At 42.5% G+C, this 22,344-nt stretch overlaps 1 protein-coding gene across 2 annotated transcripts in view; it reads left to right on the forward strand.

The window, feature by feature from the left end:
- Nucleotides 1-279: 279 nt before the first annotated feature.
- The window catches only part of Chchd3 (coiled-coil-helix-coiled-coil-helix domain containing 3), a 284,864-nt gene continuing 262,799 nt past the window's right edge, over nucleotides 280-22,344 (forward strand). For both annotated transcript variants that reach the window (XM_036181401.1, XM_036181402.1), the window contains exons 1-2: nucleotides 280-531; nucleotides 11,119-11,206. In XM_036181401.1, the coding sequence (XP_036037294.1) occupies nucleotides 451-531; nucleotides 11,119-11,206 (169 nt within the window). In that variant the 5' untranslated portion in view covers nucleotides 280-450. The remainder of the gene's footprint in view (nucleotides 532-11,118; nucleotides 11,207-22,344) is intronic.

Raw genomic sequence — 22,344 nt, forward strand, 5'->3', positions numbered from 1 at the left:
GCAGACCCGTTAGAGCTCTCCGGTCCGTCAAGACTACAACTCCCAGAATACTCTAATCCCCTTGCAAACTCGGGAGCAAGAACGGAGGGTCACAACACCCGCCACGCCAGATCAAGACTACAATTCCCACTACTCTCAGAGGCCCCGGAAACCTTGTTAAGCACCACCTGTTGCCATAGCATCCGGGTCCGAGCCCACCAATCCTAGAGCGCTTTCCTATAAGAGGCGGCCGGCTTGCCTCTCTGGCCAACCCGAGGCGGTCTACTCCCGGCACGTGACCGGAGGAGGCGGGCTTTTGGTGCCGGCGCCTTCTCCTTGCTTCTTGGGGTCGTGGCCTTGCTCCTGCCGGGCAAGGGAAGGGTTCCTGGGCTTTCACGCGCAGGTGTGCGCGTGGGTCCTGACGTGCTCGCGGGTCCACGCTCAGACTCTGCGGGGACAGAAGCCGGAGCCATGGGCGGGACCGCCAGCACCCGCCGGGTCACCTTCGAGGCGGACGAGAACGAGAACATCACCGTGGTGAAGGGCATCCGGGTGAGTGCCGTGGGCGGGCGGAGGGCAGCCCCTGAACTCGGACCCCGACGCTGAGACGTGCCTGGGACCGCTGCACCTGCTTTCTCCGCTCTCGGCTCGCGCTGTTGTCCCGCTACGAGTCTCGGTCTCTGAGAAGAAGCACATAGTTTCAAGACTCGGAACGTCCATTCAGAGAAAGTTCTTGGTTGTGTGCCAGTCGCCAGGCACCGTGCTGGGGCAGATGGGGGTGCCGGGCCACCACGTCGTCCTTGCTCACTAGTTGCAGGGCTTAGTTGAAACTCTTGCTTCACTGTGCCAGTCCGTGTGTCTCCTGTTCAGGACCCGAACCCTGCTTTTCCACGCACATCTCCTCTCTCTCTCTCAGGGTGAATTGGCGTTTTAAGGACGACCCTTCATGCCATTCAGTGGCACTCTGATGGCATCACTCGTTTCCCCAACACATACATACACTCATGCATTCAAGTCATTCCTGGCCCTGCTGGCTAACGTCTGGCTTCTTCCCTTCCACCTGTTTTCCCAGGTGCCTCCCCTGTGGTTTGTTGGTCCAAGTTTTGAACCAGGCCTAGTTACTACAGGCCTACTGTCTGCCAGCCTGATAGGGGCAGAGGTCAGTTGCAGTTCTTCAAGGTTCGTAGAACTAAGACAGTCGGTTCTGAGGGATACGTTGTAGAGACTTGTTAAGTACCCTTTGCGTGTGCTTGATACATGAACTGAAAACTTGAATTTTCTCTAGGGTGTATGTATACCGGCACTAACTTCATTAACACTCCTCTGCACCTGACTTCGGAGCATCATGGTTTGGAAAATACACTTGTTCCTAGTAAATAAAACACCCCAATGGCTTCAGGAGGTTTTAGGGTACTTCATATTTTTCCTCTACTGTTTTTACACTCTACTATCAATCTGTTAACTATGTAAGAAACTTTTTAGCATTTGTTACAAGAAAATAAAACTTTAAAAAGATTTCAAGTGTTTAAAAACTTTTTCCTCTGAAGTTTGTTACTTTGAAAAGAACTTATTAAAGTTTTCCTGTTAGAAACTCCAAACTGTTGAACTGAGTTTTTGGTCTGTGACCATCAATTCTCACTGTACTAATCAGTGATAGAACGACGAGGCTGTATTCTTTGCTATGTTGTGGTTTAGCTGGTACTTTTTGTAGTAAGATATGAATTACTACAAACAAGTTTTATACAGAGATGGAAAAAAAAGTTGTCTCTAGGCTTTGAATGTTCCACACTAGAGAGTGAAAACTTAAAAAACGAAAGAAAAGAAAAAAAAAAGAAAGTCTCAGTTGAGATTTGGTTAGAAAAATGTGTAAGTACATGCATGTCCTCATGTGTCAGTAGAGACACAGCAATGGCACAAAACAAAATTGAAAGAGAATTTGGCCACAGCATAGAGATTTAGATAAAATATCAGATAATGTTGAGTGATAGGCTGGCAGTGGGGACAGGTGTTTTAGAGGACTTTTGCAAACTTCTTTTTTTTTAAAAACCATGTCCTTTAGCCACACAACCTGAAGAAAGCTGCCTTTCTCATAGATACATTTTATCTCTGTTGTTACAGTTCAGGCAAGCAGCCTCATTTTGGTCTGCCCGTATGCCACTCTTGTGCAAATGTCCTTGGCCTGGTTCTTTACTTCCTGTCTTTTTCAAGGACGGCCTGTCATTTCCCTGAGCTTCATTCAGTTTTCTCCTCTTCAGATTGAGTACCTCTCTCAGGTCTCTCCTTTTTTCCAGCTCTGAGTTTATATGAATTTCTTGCTACTGTCAATTTTTTGATAACAAATGTAGCCTGTTGCAGTTTCTTCCAAAACTGGTAAGCTGTTGAACTGTGAGGACTTGGAGGTCATTTTGGGTTCCTTGAGGTCATGCACAGGAGAAAGCCAACTTGAAATTAAGCTGACATGTTTAGTCTGTGGCTCTGGACAAATCAGTTCTCTGATGACACATCCTTGTCCATAAGTCCGAATGTTATCACATCCTTTGGTTAGGGTAGGAGGATAAGGTGTGTGTAAAACTCCTGGTGAATTATGGACTTTTAGTTTACTATTATTATTAACTACTATTTTTTTGGTGCTGGGAACTGAATTTAGGCCTTCCATGTGCTAGACAAGCACTTTACCATTGAGCTGTATTCCCAGCCTTCTTTGTAGATTTATAAATAAAAAATGGTCATTAGTATGCTAGGGTTCCTTTCACATTTAAAATTCTGGAGTTCTTTGAAAGTGCATCGAGATCCCACAGACCTGGGTTCAGCTCTTTGCTCTGTAGGGTTTAATATAGTTTACGGCATGGACACGTCACCTTCGAGTGCATTTCCCTATCTAGTGTTTCCATGTAACTGCACCCTAGTGAGAATGGGGCATGTGTGTACCTGGCCTTGTGTCCAGGGCTTTGTCAGTGTTTGCTCTTACAGTGGTAGCTTGGAGTTCCTCAGGAGAGCTGAAGCTTAAACCTATGAGACCACAAAATAACTAAACAGGAGAGCATGCTGAGCCCCTTGAGGGACTCTACAGGGTGAGTGAGGATCCTGAGATTGTCCATTCCCCGTGTGAGTCTTGTAAATCTCTTTTCGCTGCTCTTGATGTTTTTCTTGGCTTCGAACAGTCATCTTGTTTGCTTTCCAGGCATGAGAGCAGTATTCTCAGCATGTAAACAAAGCTTTGTCTTTAGGCAGTTGTTAAAACATGGACAGATGAGCACCAAATTCCAGTTTTGGACTTCACAGGCTAATGCAACTTGACCTAAGAAAGTTTTTCAAATTTTGGGCAATTTTATAATGTTCAGGATCATCAGTTAAGAAAAATTAGGAGTATACCAATAATTCAGTACTCATTCCTGGGAAACTAGTTTGTATTCTGTTTCATTGATGAGATTAGAAATTTCATCTTCAGTTATCCTAATATAGAAAGAGTAGCATTTAGTGAGCAACAGAAAATTCACTAAGTAGGCTGAGTTTATTAATAGTTCATGAGTCTCCATATTTTTCTTGCTGAGGTGCTTATAGCTTGCACTTAAAGGACCTACTTACAATATCAAGTTTCCAGTTTCTTCCTGCTGGCAGGCACTACTTTTCATGGTATTAGATATACGGTCTTGCTTTTCCCTTTATTCTGAGCAGTTGCTAGTATTTTTTCTGCCCTCTTTGAAATAGCCTGTATTCTTATACCTGGGAAGAATTTCTCTCTTGCCTTGCACTCTCTCTAAGCCTCAAATTTTCTAGTGATAGAAAAACAAGCATTTTTATTACTCACATGTGCTTAATAGGATTTTTGGGTTCACCTGCTGTGCCTGCTTAGATAGCGTGCTGAGGACCCCAGATTTATTTAAATTTATTTAAATTTCACAAATTTATCTAAAGCATCAGAGCTGTGAGTGGACTCTTCCAGAGCAAACGTCAACTTCAATGAGTATCATTTTCAAAGTTACACTTATCATCATTTCTGGCATAATGGATCTCTGCAGCTGGCCTTGAAGCTGCAAGCTGACATTCACAGGAGCCAGTCAGAGCTCTGTGCATGCCATGAAACACACCGTGTGCTCTGGGAGATGTTGGCAGTCAAGAGCCCCTAAATGAAAAGATTTCTTAATGTGGGGTGCTGTAGAGGTTTCTGTAGAGAGTGTGTTAGCCAGGATTATACATTTATTTGGTTAGCCATAGCCTGTAGTTTCAATTTTAGGTTCTGTGAGTGTCTTGGGCCATCTTAAGTTTTCTAGGATTCAGAACACAAGTAACAAGCTAAATAGGAACTGAAAATGACACATGGCTTACAGAAATGAGTCTATGTGTGTTCCCTGCCACCCCATTTTCTTCTGTAAATCGGAGAATTGACAAATTGAGTGTCTTTGCCTTAAAAAGGTAGTGGGGAACCAATGTTCACAGAAAATGACCTGTTCTTCCCTGGAGGGCAAATCAAGAGAGAAAATTACATCTGTGTTCTTTAAATCAATTTGATAAGAAACATCTGAAGAAAAACCATTAGGGCTTCAGTTGTGAACTGTTCTGTGTCATGTGGCTCTGGCCATTACCATCTTAAAGATAACTTGAGTTTCTCCCTCTGATAGCAGAAGACTTTGTTCCTTGTACTCATCCTCTTGTGTCTGAAAAACATACTGAGTTCTGGATTAGTGGGTGGCATGTATGTGCAAATTTTGGATCAGACCAAACAGTGAGTGGGAAGAGATAAGTGGGATGACTAGATGATATACATCATGCTCTGTGGAGCCCATGGTGTGAGTCAAATGGTGGCCGAGCTCTGCCTGCTTAAGTGTCTTTGACAGCTGATTCTGTCAACAGGCCTGCTTCTCTTTATCACCCTTAGTGTACTTGTGGTTCTTTTGATAGATAAACCACTGTGAGTTTTGTAAGGTATGGACTCTGCCTTAACAATACAGTGAGCACACAGTTTTGTGTACATTGAATTAATCCATGAACTCCAAAGTCCAGGGGCCTCTGGGTGTAGTTTGTAGCATTGATATGTGATGTGTTAGGGGTGTTGCTTCACATTGGTATCTGGATGGAGATTCCAGAGGCAGCTGGAAGACAGGAGAGCAGACACAGGTCAGCAAATGGTCAGCAGGTGGGAAAAGGTTCTTCTAATGGAAATGCCCTCTATAAGGACACCTGGAAAGTTTCCCCCTCTTAGGTGGCTTGTCCAGCTCTTCCTGAAGCTTATGTTGTACCTTTGACCCCCTACCTCTGCCCAACTTTGGGTCAGTTTCGTCACAGAGAAGAGCCCAGTTATTTTACAGCTGTGGGCTGTGTATGACCTTGGCCAGCATCTTTCAATCTTGTCTGCTGCCTCACAAGTGAGTGCCTGTTCCCAGAGGAGATTAGGTGAGACCTGAGCGTACCTCAGACTGTGTAGAGCCTGGCCTCCGTATTGTGTAGCTGGGACCAGTAATAGTGCTCAAGTTCAGGAGAATTGCAGCTGGGGCTGCCGTTACTACCTGTGCACCTCAAAGGCCCAAGAATTCAGCTGTGGAGGAACAGATGCAGGCGACTCCGAATCCGCAACCCTGCAGTCTGCTTACCATGGATTCTTTGGATGACATGTACATATGTTTGACTACATGTGACCAGAACCCACATGGAGAAATGGTTTGGTTGGAGTTGGAATGACACTAAGTAGCAATGTGGAGGTGTGAGAGAAACTACAAAAACAACAAAAGGTTCACAAATGCTGCTGCACTGAAAGACATTTTGTACTCCTGTGCCCCAAAAAGCAGAGGGAGAAAAAAACCCACCACTTGCACACTCCTCCTAGGACCTACACAGCTGCTGGTAAGAACTCCAGATCTCCTCCTCAGCCCCAGGTGGTGAGAATAAGGTAGAAGAGAGAAAATCTGTGCCTGTGGCTGTATGAATAACCGCCCTACCAGATAGTTTCTGGTGTACATACTACAATTTACCCCAGTGGCTAAAACTTCAACCTCCCAGACAGAGGAAGTGAGGTGGCTAGCCTCTAGTATTTTCTGAGCCAGCTCTTTCTGTTCGAAGGGTGACTTCTTGAGATGGCTAGAGGGATTTAAAGCACTTTCATAGTTGCTGTAGAAATAGTCAGTATACATTCCGAAGGGAAGTAGATGGCAGTATTTAGAAAATACAGTCCAATGTTTATAGCTGAGTAAAACTCGAGTGAGTTTTAGCTAACTTGTCTGACCATAATTTTAATGTTGTAGTTCTTTGATTTTGGGTTGAAATATAGAAATGTAAATTAAAATGTGGAAGTTACTACACATATAGGTTACATAAACTGATGAGCTTTATATACTGGCTTTATAATATGCTATACTGGATGTGTATTATAGTGTATTGTACTTTGCAGTATTTGTGGTGATGGGTAATATGTAATATGTAGTGGTTTATTTTTTTTTAATTTTTTTTTATTTTTTGGTTTTTCGAGCTACTCTGTGTAGCTTTGCGCCGTTCCTGGAACTCGCTTTGGAGACCAGGCTGGCCTCGAACTCACAAAGATTCGCTTGGCTCTGCCTTCGAGTGCTGGGATTAAAGGCGTGCGCCACCACTGCCTGGCTTATTTTTTATTTTTAGTTTGTGAGAATCAAACCTAGGGCTTTGTGTGTGCTAGGCAAGTGGTGTACTGTCAAGCTCTGGCCCCAGTTACATAGAGTTATGTAGAATATATTGAAGCATTAATACATTGTTATAAAGTATATGATATGTATGAATTAAATGTATTATATATCACTTTAATGTATGTTATTTATATGATACATATCACTTAAATAGCTCTGAGCTGCAGAAATGAAGGTCTGCTTTTCTCTTGCAAGAGACAATGGCATGCTTTTATTGAAGATGGGGAAACCGATGAGGTACACTGTTGTAAGGGCATGTGCCTGGAGACTGGGCAGCCACTACTGGTCTCAGTGCTCCCTGTCACTAGATGTTACCCAGGGTCACCTGGGGATGGAGAGGATTGGAGTCCGTGTGAACAAAGCTTTTTCAACTTTGTGGATACATTGCAGATTTACCCAGCAGCTGCTGTCAGGAAGCATGAAGCCAGACTTGGGGCACTTGCCTGTCATCCAGTACGTGGGAAGTGAAGGCAGAAGGGTCAGGAGTTCAGGACTTGAAGATCATTTGGAGCTACATAGTGAGTTTGAGGCTAACCTGAGCTACTTTATACTCTTTTTCACAAAACAAAAGAATACAAGCAAACAGGAAAATAAAACAAAACCAAAAATATGTAGCTGGGACTGCTAGGGATGAAGTTCTGAGGTAGGTAGGGCTGGGGGCCCAGGGCTCAACCCCTAGAATCACGAAACAAAAAATAAAGCAACAAGAAAAGATGCAGCTGGCTTTGGTGTCTTACAAAGCCTCTTGGTACACACCTTTCTTAGTTTGCCTGGTCCTCTAAGAAAGGAGTCATGGCCGTTTTCTCTAAAGAGCACAATCCTTGAGCTGTTTTTCCTTTCCCGTCTCATTCTACTTCATTTTGGGCCCTGAGACAGAAGTACCTGTTAAGGTGTAGACCGTTCACACAAGTATCCTTCACACAAGGGCCTTCATTTAGTACTTGGTGTGTGGAATATTTGTTAGATGAATGACTCAGTGATATATAGGAGCTTGGTGTCATGGAAAGGCAGAGTTTTAGCACAAAGGGGAAATTCTCTTGTCACTGGAGTGTTTGTGTTAGATGTAGTGGGCATGAGGAACCATAGTTGTGCTGTGCAGACATTGCTGGAATTGAATGCAGAATTGGTTTCGTGAGTGATTGCTTTTGGATGTTGTCTTCATCTTAGGGGTCTGGTGGGAAGGAATGGTGGCAGAGATAACAAACAGCCACCTATGGGTGGGGAAACCTACGAGTGTGAAGTACTGAGAGAAACCAGAAGGAAAGGTTGGAGAATTAGCTATCACCAAGTGAGAAGTGAGATGTGGGGAGAATTGATAACAATTCAGTTGATATTTCAGGCTTAAGGAAGTCATGGCGAAGAAAATAAGTTTAGGTAAGTGTTAAAGATGGCCCCTTTTCTGATTTGAAATTCCAAATGGAGTTCAGGTGTTAACTAGGTCAAAGGAAATTGGGAGGAAGAAAGTTGGACAGGCCCAAGTTCAGTTTGGGGCATGTTGGGTATGAAGTATTTCTGTCTGTTTAGGTCAGCTGTTTAGTAAGTAAAGTGTGTCTAATCCTGTTTTTCAGGGTGCTGGGTTAAAATTCATGAATTCATCAACAGCAGTTAAGGAAGGCTTGGCCGGATGTGGTGGCACGTGTGTCAGCCCTGCATTAGGGAGACGGAGGCAGGAAAACTCAAGAGATTGGCTGAGGATACCAAGAGCACACGGACAGATAGAGAGGGCAAAGAATAGGAGAGTCCTGCGGCCCTGAGACCAGGCAGCAGGGGAAGCCTGCTTCCTGGTAGACTTGGCTAGGTAGAGCCCTCGGAAAAGTAGTGTGGTGAGAGGTCAGAAAGTCCCTGGATTCTTGAAGAGGGCAGTGATGACAAGGGTGGGTTAGGTGCTAGAGGGAAGCCATATAGATAAGGAGCGTTACAAATGTATACTAGTTGATAGAAATACAAGTGTAAATACCACTGGTGCCTTTCACTAGAATGCTTTTGTAGGTACACTGAGAGTGAAGGCCAGATTGTGATGAGCTGAAGAAGTGGAAGATGGAGAGGCATCATCCTGCTTCCTGAGCCGGAAGCCCCAGGGTCCTCACTGACCTCTGTTTTGCTCCCATGTCTTATCACATGTTGAGTGTGGTACTGGAGAGAGATATTTGATGTTGAACTTGAGACTTGGACTTGTTGAGTTAGAACCCCAGATTCACTGTGAGACTGATTTGGGACCTGGTATTTGTCTGGCAGTCATTTTTTTGCTCTTATATAATGTAAATATTTACCCCACAGGCTTGTTAAGGATTGGATGAGTAAAGCACCAGGGTAGAGATAACATGCAATAAGCACTAAGTCCATGGTAGCAATTTTGAATCCCACATACCTTGTAGACATGAATTATTTTTGAGACAATCTTTTCATATAGCCCAGACTAGCCTTGAACTCTTGTTCCTTTATCTGCCTCTGTGGTGCTGGGATTACTGGCATGTGCTACCATGCAAGGCCCTAGAATCTTTTGAATATGTTAACTATTGTATTAACAAAATAGCACCCTTCCCCACAACTTCATTATAGAATAATTTACATGCCTTCAAATGTACTTGGATTAACTAGAAAGTTCAATAGTTCCTAAAATAACCACCATGTTATGCAGTGACCTTTTAAGGACATTTTTCATAATCGGAGTAAGGCCTTGAGTCCTTTTACAGTTAATCCATACTCCCATCTCTGCCCTAGGTAACTTTGTTTGTTGATGCTCTATTTATAGAATTGTCTTTTCTGGATGTTTCAGATAAATAGACTTAATATGGCCCAACTTGGTGACCTACAGCTGTAATCCCAGCACTTGGGAGGTGGATGCAGGAGGTTTGAGGCTAACCTTGGCTACATAGTGAGACACCCATCTCAAACAAAAGAAGTAGTTTTGTATTATATAGCCTTTGGTGTCTGGTCTTTTCCACCCAGCTTTGTGATTTTTGGGTTTGTACATATTGTAGCTTTTACTGGAACTTTATTCATTCCTCTTTATTACTGAACTGTATTCTGTTCTGTGGCTATAGAATGCTTTGTTTATCCGTTCACCAGTAAATAGCCATTTGTTTGCTTCCACTCTTGCTATTATGAATAATGCCTCTGCGCGCATTCTGTGCAAGGCTTTGTGTGGACATATGCTTAATAGCTTCTTAATTGGTCCTTTAGTCTCCTCCAGGGGTCCTTCTTCTGTTCTTAGCCTGCTTCAATCTGTTGTCTATGCTGTAGCCAGGGTGATCTCTGAAATGTAAATCAGATTATGTTATTACCCTGCTAAAATATTCAGTGCCTCTTGCCCCCTGAAACTTAGTTTACTAACCTCAAACTGTGTTTTCTGGAAGTTTTAAAATCTGAAGTACCCACTTTTTTCTATGTCTCCTCTTTCACTATGCTCATTCATTCATTCTTGTAGTGGTCATTAGTTGTCTAACCATTGTATTTTCTAGGGTTATTGAGTCTGGGGATATAGTGATAGGACAGACACCAAACCTTTGCTGTTTTGCCATCTTTTTCTGTAGTGGGAAAGACAGAGAGGAAGCAAGGGAGTGTCAGACATTGTTAAGCACTATTAAGAAAACACAAAAGGATAATGCAGTAGTGACCATGGGGCTGGTGACTCCAATCTGCAGGCTGGAGTGTCCCCCAGAGCCTCTGGCCTATTGCCAGCAACCTATTTGGTTTCTCCACTTGGAGGTCTAGTGGTGGCAACCCCATTTCTTGTCCACACTCAGTGTGGTTTCTTTGCCCTGTCACTTTCTCTTCCTGAGTTCTGTTCATCTTTCTGCCATGATCTTTTCTCCCTGAGCCCTGTCCCTGCAGCCTGGCTGGATGGTGCTCGTTGTGTTTCTGTAGACTTCCATTCCAGGCTGGCAGAGTCGGGAGCACCCTTCATGGCATACTTAAATGCCTTGTCTCTAATCCACTTCTCTCTTAGCAGCTTGGTGCTTATGAATCCTCCAAGTCTAGCCTACTCTTGGCACAGAATTAGTGCCTAATCAAAGCTATTGAAGCAATTGTGTGTTCTTAGCTTTGAGCAGGAGGGAGGGAGGGAGGAAGGAGGTGAGAGAAAGGGAAGGAAGGAGTGAACTGAGGTCTCTTAATACATACATACATACATGCACACGTACATGTGTATTTACTAAATATTTACTGAATAAATACTGAGGGAGTTTTGGTGGTTGACATTTTCTCCAAAACTATAACAGCGCACCACACAAACCAAGAAATGTTATTTGCAATAAACACTTACTAGTACATTAGAGGAAGTAAAGGAGCAGTGCTGTGGGTGCGGCTTGGAACTTGAAAACTGGTTTTGCTGTGCAGTTAGTCCTACAGGAGTCCTACAGCTAGCTGTTTTTTCGAGTCTAATGAGTAGGCTGTTCGTTACACAGAGTGATGCAGATGTGGGTACTTGGATGTGATTGCTTTGTCTTTGGTTTTGTCTCATCAGTTCATTCTGATGTTCCTTTTGCAGCTTTCGGAAAATGTGATTGACCGGATGAAGGACTCTTCCCCGTCTGGCACTAAGTCCCAGCGATATTCCAGTGTTTACGGTGCTTCAGGTATGGTGGCGTTCTCATTTTAGGCTCTCACTCAAAAGTCCTAAGTAGGAAAGATGACTCTAGTCAAGCTCACTCAGCTCCCTTGTCTTTTGGTGTTTGGATGTTCAGCTTTCTAGGGTGAGTGTTAGAAATCACTATCAAGAGTTTCTTTTAAATGTTTGGCTGTGCTGTTAAATGCACTTTGTGAACTTTTGTTTTTCTCATCCAGCTCCTAAACCCTCTGCTTCAGAATGCTACTTTACACCTTTTGTGTGAAACGGCTTGATAGTAGGAATATTGGAGATTAAGGAGTAAATGTTTAGTAAATACTTTTTTTTTTTTTTTTGAGAAAACCCATCGGGGGCGAGAAGGGGGGAAGAACCCCTGAAATTAGAAAATACTCATTTATTGCTTCTGAATTATTAAATACCTCAAATGTTTTTATCTTCTAGTAATTTTTTTAAGCTTCTACAAAAGATGTAATTTGTTATAGTCTGATTTAGTCGTTGTGAAAATTCTATTAAATGGAATCCATAGATAAATTGTAAGCCTCATCCCTAGGTCTTCTTGGATGAGAACAGCTAAAGGAGACCCCCAGTACTTTTTCTTTTCCCTCACCTTCCTCTAGCTCCACATGTGTACTTATCCAACAAATAATTACCGAGAAGCTGCTGTGTCCAGCCCTTCTCTTTCTCCTCTTCTGGAGACAGAACCCATTCTATGTGTGCTAGGCAAGAGCTCCACCACTGGGCTGCATCCCTAGTCTTCACCCACTGTTCTCGATACTTCCCAGAAGATGACTGGACATGCTCTTGGTTGTGGAATGACAAGAACAACAACATGGGAGGGAATATTCTTGGACCAAGAGTTTTTGGAGTTAATTTGAAAGGGCTTATTTGGCTGCAGGTTGTAAAAGTGAGGAAGATGAACTGTTGGGACTTGCCACCGTCCCGTGGGGCAGTTTTGACCCTCAGGCTGACCATTAAGTTGACAAATATAACTTGACTTCTTATACCAAGCTTAATCAGGAACAGTTTTTGTGTTTTCAAAGCTGCTTGTTTAGTAGGAGCGTTGAACAGTCTTCATGGTTAATTAACACAGATGAAAGGCAAGCACGTATCTAACTTAACAGCCCCTAAACCCTGTTCATTCTTCCACAGACCTGCTGCTTTGCCCATCTTTTCCAGGAAAGAGTAGATAATCAAACCTCCAAATGGAGGTGCATTTCTGTTTTCTGTTTTCCTTACTCTTTACATCCAGCCAGTGTCCGATCTTGTCAATGGTATGTCTAAAATGCTTTTAATGTATCCTTTCGGGCCCATCTCTACTGCTATAGTCCAGTAACTGTCATCTCTTACTGTCCCTGCCCAGACCCTTGTACTGTGCTATTTATATATAGTGGCCTCCATGTTTTCATGAATAATGTGAATTAGTTTATGTCATGGCTCTCGTGGTCTCTGTGGGATGTGTTGTGATGTGATTGGGACCATTTTCTGTGGCCTTTGAGATGCACCATAACTGGGCCCTGTCTACCTTTTTAGTATTATTCTTTCATCATTTATTTCCCATTATCTATGCTCTGCTTACTCATTATGATAAACTCATGGGTCTCTGTCTTTGTCTGTTGACAGGAAAGTTCCCAGCTTCTAGGGTAGTACCTGCTTCTCAGTGCATGCTTATTATTAGCTGTTAATTTAGGAAAATTTCTGTTACATGTTTTGAAAGTAACTACTTCTGATCATTCTGAATTCAATTCCATAAATTTATGCAACATTTACTGAATGCCTGCATTACAAATAATGAAGCTTTTTGAGTTGTTTCAAAGAGTTTAGATTTTGTGTAGATATAACTAAATGCCAAATAAGATTATAAGGAAGGTAGAGGCAGACATTAAAACAAACAAACAACAAACAAAAATAACCCTAGAAGATGTTGAAATTAATGTTAAGTATTTTGGTTTAGGAATATATTTTGATTTATGAATATTTTTAAATTTGGAACTTGTTCTAAAATTGGATTCTACTTTGTTAAGGTAGACAGTGATGAAATAATGATGAAATGGTAAGTAAGAAATGATATTTATATGGTAGAGTTGTGCTGAATCCTTTATCTCTTACCTCCATGAAAGGAACTGTTACCAATGCACTTGATATAGAAGAAAGCTGAGGTACAGCTTTTTTTCCAGAGTAAATGACACTGTATGTCATGACCATTGCTCCTGCTTCATTTGTAGAAGAGAAGCTGCTAGGAGTTGCCTGAGCTGTTCCCTGGGCTTAGGAGAGAACCTTCTGTTTTGAGTGCTTGTTGGTTTTTCGAGCTCCCTACTGTCTCTGGGATTGAACTCAGCTTGTCAGGCTTGCATGGCAAGTACCTTTAGCTGCTGAGCCATCTTGCTGGCCCTTGGGTTGGTTTCTTAAACTGACACTTTGATAGAGTTAAAGGTAGGCTGGCTGACTTCTGTGAGTACCCATGGTATGTATGACCTGCAGAGCCAGGCATGGATGGTGTGATAAGCTCGGCTTTCTTGGGGAATCTGTCTGTTCCCATTCTAGGTTTGGCATGACTACAGACATGGCTCATGCTCAGCTGTGACCATCCTGGGCACTGAAGACCTAGACCTTGTGAGTTGGTGACCAAACTTGTTTGAACTAAAGAGTAGCTCCTCCTTACCTTTGACCATTAAAAATTACATAAAAACTAATTAATGGAAATATAATAAAAATGTGTTTCTCAGATGCACTGGTCACATTTCATGGTCATTAACTGCATGTGGCTAGTGTCTGTCATGTTGGGTGATGCAGGTGTAGACTAATTCTAGCCTACAGAAAGCTCGGCTGTGTGGTTTTAGCCTGGGACTCACCAGTGCTGGGCATTTATCAGGTGCTCTAATGATGTGACTAAGGCTGTGAGGCCAAATGGTTCCGTCCGTGTGCTGGTGGCTTGTGACTCTGTCCATTCCACATCACTCATCCTAGGACTTTCAGTAATGGAAAATCTGAGGATGTTCTGTGGTGGTGTAGTATCTTTTTTTTCTTTTTTTTTTTTTTTTTTGGTTTTTTGAGACAGAGTTTCTCTGTGTAGCTTTGCGCCTTTCCTGGATCTTGTTGCTCTGTAGACCAGGCTGGCCTCGAACTCACAGAGATCTGCTTGGCTCTGCCTCCTGAGTGCTGGGATTAAAGATGGGCACCACCACTGCCTGGCTCAAGGTATAGTGTCTTTATAGCAGTCTTGGACACAGCTTCAGCAGGTTTGGGAAGACGATGCTGGAGGTGTTGGCTCCTCATGCTTGGAGCAGTCAAATCACTTCTGGCACCATGACAGGAAAAAGACCCAGTAAGGCTGTCATGTGGTTTCCCTCCCTTAAAGCTAAGCCAAAAGGAGAGCCAACGTTAGGATAGTATTTGAAGTGATCTTCCTTTGTGCTAAGAAAACAGACCATGACTGTGTAAATTAGCAAACATTGGTTTTTAAAATTAAAAAAATATATTGTTAAAAGTTCCAACCTCAAAATTTATGTTCTTTTCTAAGTTTCTCTCATTGGGGTTTTAGTCAGTGCTCAGTAATAGAGTTCTTACAATTCATAATTCAGATGTGTTGTGAAATAATTTTTCAAGTCTACCAAAGTTTATTGATGGAAATGTCACCAGCTTTTTCTGCATTTTTCAGAAATTAAATGTGAGCTGAATTTTTAATGTTTATTAAAATGCTTTCTTTCTCTTAGGACTTACTCATACCGGCCTTAGGCTATTCATATGTGTGAATATAGGGCAGTGTGTTTGATGGACCAAGAACTATAGGATTTCTGAATAGAAGAGCTAAGGTTTGTCATATGTATATGTACACACAGACACACAGACACACAGACACACACACAGACACACAGACACACAGACAGACAGACACACAGACAGACACACAGACAGACACACACACACACACACACACACACACACACACACACACACACGTGTAGTTTGGAGAATAGAATTTATGTTCTACAAAAGTAAGGTTTTTTTTTCCCTTAAGACTTTACTGAGACTTTTTTTTCTTTTTTCAAGAAGCCTTGAACCAGATCAATAACTCGTTGCAATAAGTATTTGCATGTAAAGCTGTTTGGGCAAAATAATACACTGTGTGGCACACAGCAGATTGCAGGGCCACTTGAATAAAGGAATATGCTTAAGGAACTTCACTGTGTCTTCTGCCTCGGCTTCTTTGCTCCATTGTCATAACTCTGTGGACTTGCTCTTATACCCGATAATTCTCTCCTTAGGTGGACAGAGGGGATGCCACTGTGGATAGTTACATGCTTACCTTTTTTTTTTTTTTTTTTTATTAACATCTTGCATCTTTTGATTTTAAAAATCAATGTTGGCTATTGGCCTTCCCCTTCATCTTGACCCTTTAGTTTTGCTGGTCTGCTCATGTTCGACCCTATCCACCCCTAAGAAACTGTCTCCAGATCAATATGAGAAAATCAAACAGGAAATGGCATTAGGCTGTTTATTGGTTTCCTAAGCCACTGGGAACCTGATGAAAATGATAAATCCGGAAAAAAAAAGACAAATGAGCTCATTCTTATTATTATCTTCACCGTGCAAGTTTCTCTGTAAACTTCTTGTCATTGTGAAAAATAGGAAAGATTTGCCGATTTGTGTTAAGCGCATTGCTGAGATCACTAAGTATTTGGCAGCCTTAACAAATTGCCGGAAACCAATTTGAGCAGGAAATAGCACAGCCCAAACTAAGCAGCCAATTTAGGGAAACAGATTCATCTATATGTTGTATGTATTTTTTCTCCAGAATCTGGCCCTTCTAGTTATTTTTAAACAGCTCCTTAAGGCTCATTTAGACACAGCATTGTAGGGAGAGTTCAAAGTCAACAAGTCCCGCTTATTCCTTTGACTGGTGTTTGCACATCTGAGTGAAGAAGGTACAGTGTCTTAGATCTCCTTTGGTTATATGTGAAACTTTGTGGATGCCAGTATCCTAATCTGTAGTTTTTGCATTACTGTAATAGATAATTAGCCTAGAGGTTTCCAAAGCATTAAATCTAATCTCTATTGAGATCATCTTGCTCCTAAAAGAAGATCTGTAACAGTCTACCTTTAATGAGTGATGAAGAAAACTCATGGTTAGTTCCTTCTGTGAACAGGTATTGGTATGAAGTCAAGTGATCTTGGACTTCAAAGAACAGTTTTGTCAAGTCATATTTAGCATGATGGAGTTGCGCAGTATTTTTGAGTAAAGGAACCAATATGCAAGTGAGGTAGAGTGTATACAGAAATCTGGGAGGCAGTTTAGGAAATGAAAGGAATGGCTCAGAAGCTTGGCTTGCTGTGAAGGGATGTAGACTTGAGGCAGACCTTGAGGAGAAAAGGATCTGAGGTGTATTAATGTGACAGATACTTCCTATAGAGTTAGTGAATAGACCAGATTAATTCTGATAAGGTTTCCTGGGGCCTAATCAGGAGTTAAGGAGTTTCATCTTATCCTCTGAGGTCCTGGCAGCTATTGAGTTTCATCTAATTTTAGGATAGAAGATTAGAAAATTGCATTAGTTGCTTTTTCCTTCATGTACATCCAGAAGTTAATAACATTTTTATAGTTAAAAATAAAGTGCTGATTTTTCATTGATATTTTTATATTTAACAAAGACATCTGAGTGGTAAGAATATGTCTATTCTACCATTGCGTAAAATAAGACCATTTTCCTTTTAAGTGAAAAAAATTATAAGCATTTTTATTTATCCTTATTTGGCACTGTGAGGACAAGAAAATAATACAAATGTTCTCAACTGTGTGAGGCCGTGTGGCACTGCTCAAAACTGTACCATGAGTTTTGGGCAGGTAAATGAGATGTTTGTTTGTTTGTTTTTCGAGACAAGGTTTCTCTGTGTAGCTTTGTGCCTTTCCTGGAACTTACTCTGTACCCCAGGCTGGCCTCGAACTCACAAAGATCCGCCTGGCTCTGCCCCTAAGTGCTGGGATTAAAGGCGCGCGCCACCACCGCCCGGCTGGTAAATGAGATGTTAAGATGATGTGATGGTTTGATTGAAAGTGGCCTCCATAGGCTAATGTGTTTGAATGTCTAGTTCCTGGTTGTGGAACTGTTTTAGAAAGATGAGGAGGAGGTGTGTCACTGGGGATGGGCTTTGAGGCTTCAAAAGACTATGTCGGACCCAGTCTCACTGTGAGGTGAGCTCTCAGCTATTGCCCCAGACCCGTGCCTGCTGCCGCTGCTGCTGTGCTCCTGGGCAGTGATGGTCATGGACAAAACCTCTGAAACTGGAAGCAAGCCCCCGATTAAGTGCTGCCCTTTGGAAGTTGCCTCAGCTGTGCTGGTGTCTCTTCATGGCAGCAGAACAGTAACTAAGACAAGAGGTTTCCTGGCAGGGCAGAGAGGACGAGTTGAGACCAGATAGGCAAGGCAAGCCATCTTATGGTCTTGTAGATGTAGTAAAGGCTGGGGATGTGGGGGACCTGGTAACTTGATGAGAAGCCTGCATGGCTGGGTAGTGATGATGCTTGGCTCAGTCCTTACCTTCTCATCTGAGTCACTTTATTTGGTGTCATCTGATTCACTACTCTTGGCCTTACCTTTTCTTTTAAGAAGTCAGCAAAAGTTTAAAATCTATCTGAACATTATGAGGAGGACTTAGGCCTTTTTATATAACAGTCAATTCCTGGCTAGGAAGTTTATATTTTAGGGCAGCCTGGGAATAGTGCAAGAGGGGTCACACACACAACAGGTGCAGTGCCAGAGGGAAGGAGTTACAGAGAAAAAGCTTAGTACTTTCTGGAATATTCCCAGGTCACACTTTGCAATAGTCCCCTGCCATTAGGAAATTCTGCCTAATGAACTTCCTGTTAGTGGATTAAATGCTGGCTGTGTGGCTTTTAAGAAAATTTTTGGTGGTCCCTGCCTTGTGACCACCTTTGTAATTTACCACACATATGTCCTTACAGGTGGCATGAAGGCCAGTGGGTCGGAGAGTCCCTGCTTCTGGCTGGCTTGTTGAGAAGCAGCAGCATGGGAGGGGCCTATGTGTCAGGAGTGGAGCTGGAGGAGTGCCAGTTCCCACAGTTCCTGTGGGCTAGAGTTAAGGCATATGCTACTTTCCCTGAGTCTACACTTTGAGACTGGAGGAAAAAAGAAGCTATTTTATGAGAACACCTATTTTTTGGCTGCAGTAGATTTTTGGATACTAACTTTACGGTGATTTTAAGAGTGGATTGTATTTTCTCAACTGTTCATGGATAAGACAATCAAATAAATCATGGATATTATTAGAAGCAAAAACTGTAAGGTAGGAATTTGTAATCTTGTCTCAAGATTTATAAAATACAAGAATTTTTTTCTATTTAAGCTACTCTGATGGAGTATGGAGAATAAAGACATACCAACATGTAGAAATACTATTTTTGACTTAAATCTTATACGCCAGTTGTAAAATAAATGCCCAATTAGCAATTTTATTTATTGGAATTTGACAGATTTTATAGGACATCATTGGGATAGCCCAGATCTCTTAAAACAATTGCCCGAGAGAGCTTCAAATGTGCGTTTTTCTACTGCATGTGGAGATATTCAAAATCAATCCATTGACTTACCAGCTGTTAGCCAAATAATAGGTTATTGTTGTTGATGATGTTTTTTCCTTTTAAAAGACATTTTAGAAAGTAAGGCCTGGAACTCCATTTTATTTCCTCCTGTTCCTCTTCTATTCTCTGCTTAATCCAATGACTCCTGAAGTACTCTGTATTAGGCCACGCCCCCTTACTTGGGAGCATTAAGTGTTTTGAACTTTCCTTTTGAACCTGTTCTAGCCTAGGGCTTCTTGACGCTTTGTTGACAGCTGTCACAGTGCTGGAGGGCCTTGTAAGGCCTTGGGAACCTATGTGGATAGAAAGGATCATCAGACTTTTCCAAGGAGTAGCTGTGATGTGCTTGAGACAATTTCCTGGTTCCACTGAGTAAGTGGATAATTGAAATATGCTCTTTAACTAACCAGCAGTAAATGATTGGAGCTTGAAGTTACTTGGTTGCCGGGTAGCATTGATAATACTTAGGTTACTATTTTGTTGATGGTGTGGTAGTGAAGTACATAGTCTCTGGAAGCCAAGCTGCACTCACACTGGTGGTGGCAGCATTTCCACCCTTTGGGACACTGGGAGTGGTGTTGCTCTAGGCTTACTCTGCCACATGCCGTCATCGCTATCATGGGAGCATCTTGTCTTGCTCCTCTGCATTTGGTTAGAGGCTCCACAGCTTTGTTCTAGGTTGTTCGCCTTCTGGTTTCAAGTTCTATGGTTTCCCTCGTGTCACTGCCCTACTCTGACCACCGCCATTTCTCCCTGCTCTGCTCAAACCGTCTTGTACTTGGGGCCCTGCCTTCAGCCTTACATTTCTCAGTCTGTTCTCACCATAGCCTCAGTACTCTTTCATTTCGGTAAGAACAATTACACCTTGGTTGAAGATGTGGGAGGCTCCACCTTCCTCTTGGGAGGAAGTCTGAATCTCTTGCAGCCACCATGATCCTGCAATACTCTGTTGCCTGGGTTAGTTTCTTCTGCCATCCCCAGACCCTTCTCTGTCATGCCTAACCTTTTCGTGTGTAACCAGAATTGAACCCCTGAGTGTCCCTGAACTTGTTCTTTTGAGGACATGGCCTGTGTTGCTCTTTTCTGTATCAGCACTGTTCCCCCAACTGTCTAGCCCAACCCCACCCCACTTTACTTTCTACCCATGTTTGTCAAGAGGATTTCTATACACTGTTTTAGACTTCTTCCCAGAAACCACCCTGTGATCCCTGGCTCGTAACCTGGGTCTTGTGTGGACCCACTGTGCCCTGTTGTACATTGCCTGCGTAGGACCTCACATGCAGTCCCCAAATTGTTCTTTAATTCACTCCTTCAGTGACCACAGTTCTGTTTTCTCAGGCCCTCCTTGAGGGCGCTTCCTTCTGGGTTCCCTTGACTTCAGTGTTGACAGTCTTTTTGCTGACCTGAGTAGCAGTTGCAGAACTGTGTTTGCTGTAGGTAAACACTGACCTGTTGAGCCTGAGCTACACTAATGGGCACAGAAGAAGGTTTCAGGGTTGGCACGGTTCCTCAGAAGCCATTGACTTATCTTGCCAGTGTGGACTGCTTAAACAGATGATTTTTATTTTATTTCATTTTAATTAATTAATTTTGTCTTACATACATTGGTGTTTTGCCTGCATGTATGTCTGTGTGAGGGTGTTGGAGCCACTGAACTGTAGTTACAGACAGTTGTGAGTTGCCTTGTGGGTGCTGGGAATTGAATGAACCCAGGTCCTCTGGAAGATCAACCAGTGCTCTTAACCTCTGAGCCATCACTCCCGCTCCCAACAGGTAATTTTTAAATACCTCCTTTTGGTTCACAAGTTTCACTCACCCTGTCAGATATACTTCATTGTATTACAGTTGCACACAGGTGTGTCTCTTTTACTCCCTACTTGTTAAGTCTTTGAGAGCAGTGACTGCTGCTTGCTCATCTTCTGTTTTTTCAGCTACAGGGACTGCAATGCCAGCTGTTCAGCAACAGTTTCTAGAATGAATGGGCTGAAACGAACCAGAAAGTACAGCCTGAGTGTCAAAGAGGAAAGGGCCTTTCCTTTGAATTGGTTCCGGTGGGGATGGATGTGAGTATCTTCCCCATGCTTGGGATGATACACTTGTTCTTCCAGTTTCAGGTCCCAGCTGTGCAGATCCAAGGACTCCCTGTTGAAGGAGGCTTTTGGAATACCATCTGGAGAAAGTATGGGTTTGAGGCAGTGGCAGGAATGGAGCTTGACTAGAGGTTGGGTCTCACTCCTAGTCATTGATTTAGTTTGGAAAGAAAGTACTCATTAGCACAAACTTGCCAAAGTTTGGAAGGAACTGGAGCAGGGTCTTGTTCTTTTGGGTCCTTAGCTCTCAGCAGGTATTACACCCTACTTTGCATCTTCATAGCTACTTTGCTGCTGGGATTTGGCTTAGGTTAGGTTAGTGTGTTTGGGGCTAGAGTTCAGCTTTGGCTGTCTTCTTTGTTGGGACCAGGTCCTCACTTTCAGTGGAAATGTTGGGATCCTTAAGATTTAAGTTTCTTCATACCATATCTTCTTGTGGGGCTTTATCTCACTTCCTGACTCAGTGTTCATAATTCTTTTCTTCCTGGGAGGACCTCTGCCTTCTTCTGAAACCCCCGGGCTAGCTCCCAGAGGTCTTGGGCTTCTGGTGTCCTGAGGTACAGCTGGAAGGAAGGCTGCCTTTGCTCAAGCCAGTGTGCAGAAGCTTGGGAGACCAACTTGTGTATTTGAACACATAAACATCTAAATGCCAAATAAAGAAATAAACTAAAACTAAGGATTTGGTTTAGCTTATATGGGCTTTTACAAACATTGATTCCTATCGTGTCTCCTTGTCACATGCTGTACTGCAGCAGATTGGTTTTAGTCACCATTTTATTTTGGTAGGTACATTTAATTTATCAGGTGTAATTAGTTTGCTGTTGACATAATGGCTATGTAATGACTTTAAAAATAAGATAAAATATTGATTGCTGTAGGCTGTTGTTTTTCAGGATAGACCTGAGGAATGATACAGAAATCAATTACTGTATTCAGGATTATTTTGATTTAAATCACAATTATTAAAACAGAATTTGATTTCAGCAGCTCCCTAAAACATTTTCATTGTTTTGTCATATCACCAGCTAGGTTATAAGTGCTGAATCTTGTCTGATGATTTATACAGATTTACTTTTTGTTTATTTACTTTTTTATTTTTGAGATGGTAATCATGTTGTCCTTGCTAGTTTCAAACTTCCTATGTAACTGTGGCTGGCCCTGAACTCCTAATCTTCCTGCCTCAGTCTCCTAAGTATTGGAATTATAGACATATATGGCCAGGACCACCTTTACACAGATTATTTAGCAAAATAGCATTGTTTTCGTGGGCTGTTTTTACCACCTCTCAGCATATTCTGTTCCCCGTGGAGCTTGGCTGGGCTCTGCATGCTAGAAGTCATTGGAATGGTGGTGCCACTCCTATGTCGTCCATCCGTGGACGCAAGCGCGCTGGTCCAGCAGCTTTGTGTAATTATGTGGGACAGCATGGACACACGGAGTGCAGTTTGTTTTATGAAGCATGTT

The sequence above is a fragment of the Onychomys torridus genome, chromosome 3 (genome assembly GCF_903995425.1).
Source record: "Onychomys torridus chromosome 3, mOncTor1.1, whole genome shotgun sequence".
Lineage (NCBI taxonomy): Eukaryota > Metazoa > Chordata > Mammalia > Rodentia > Cricetidae > Onychomys > Onychomys torridus.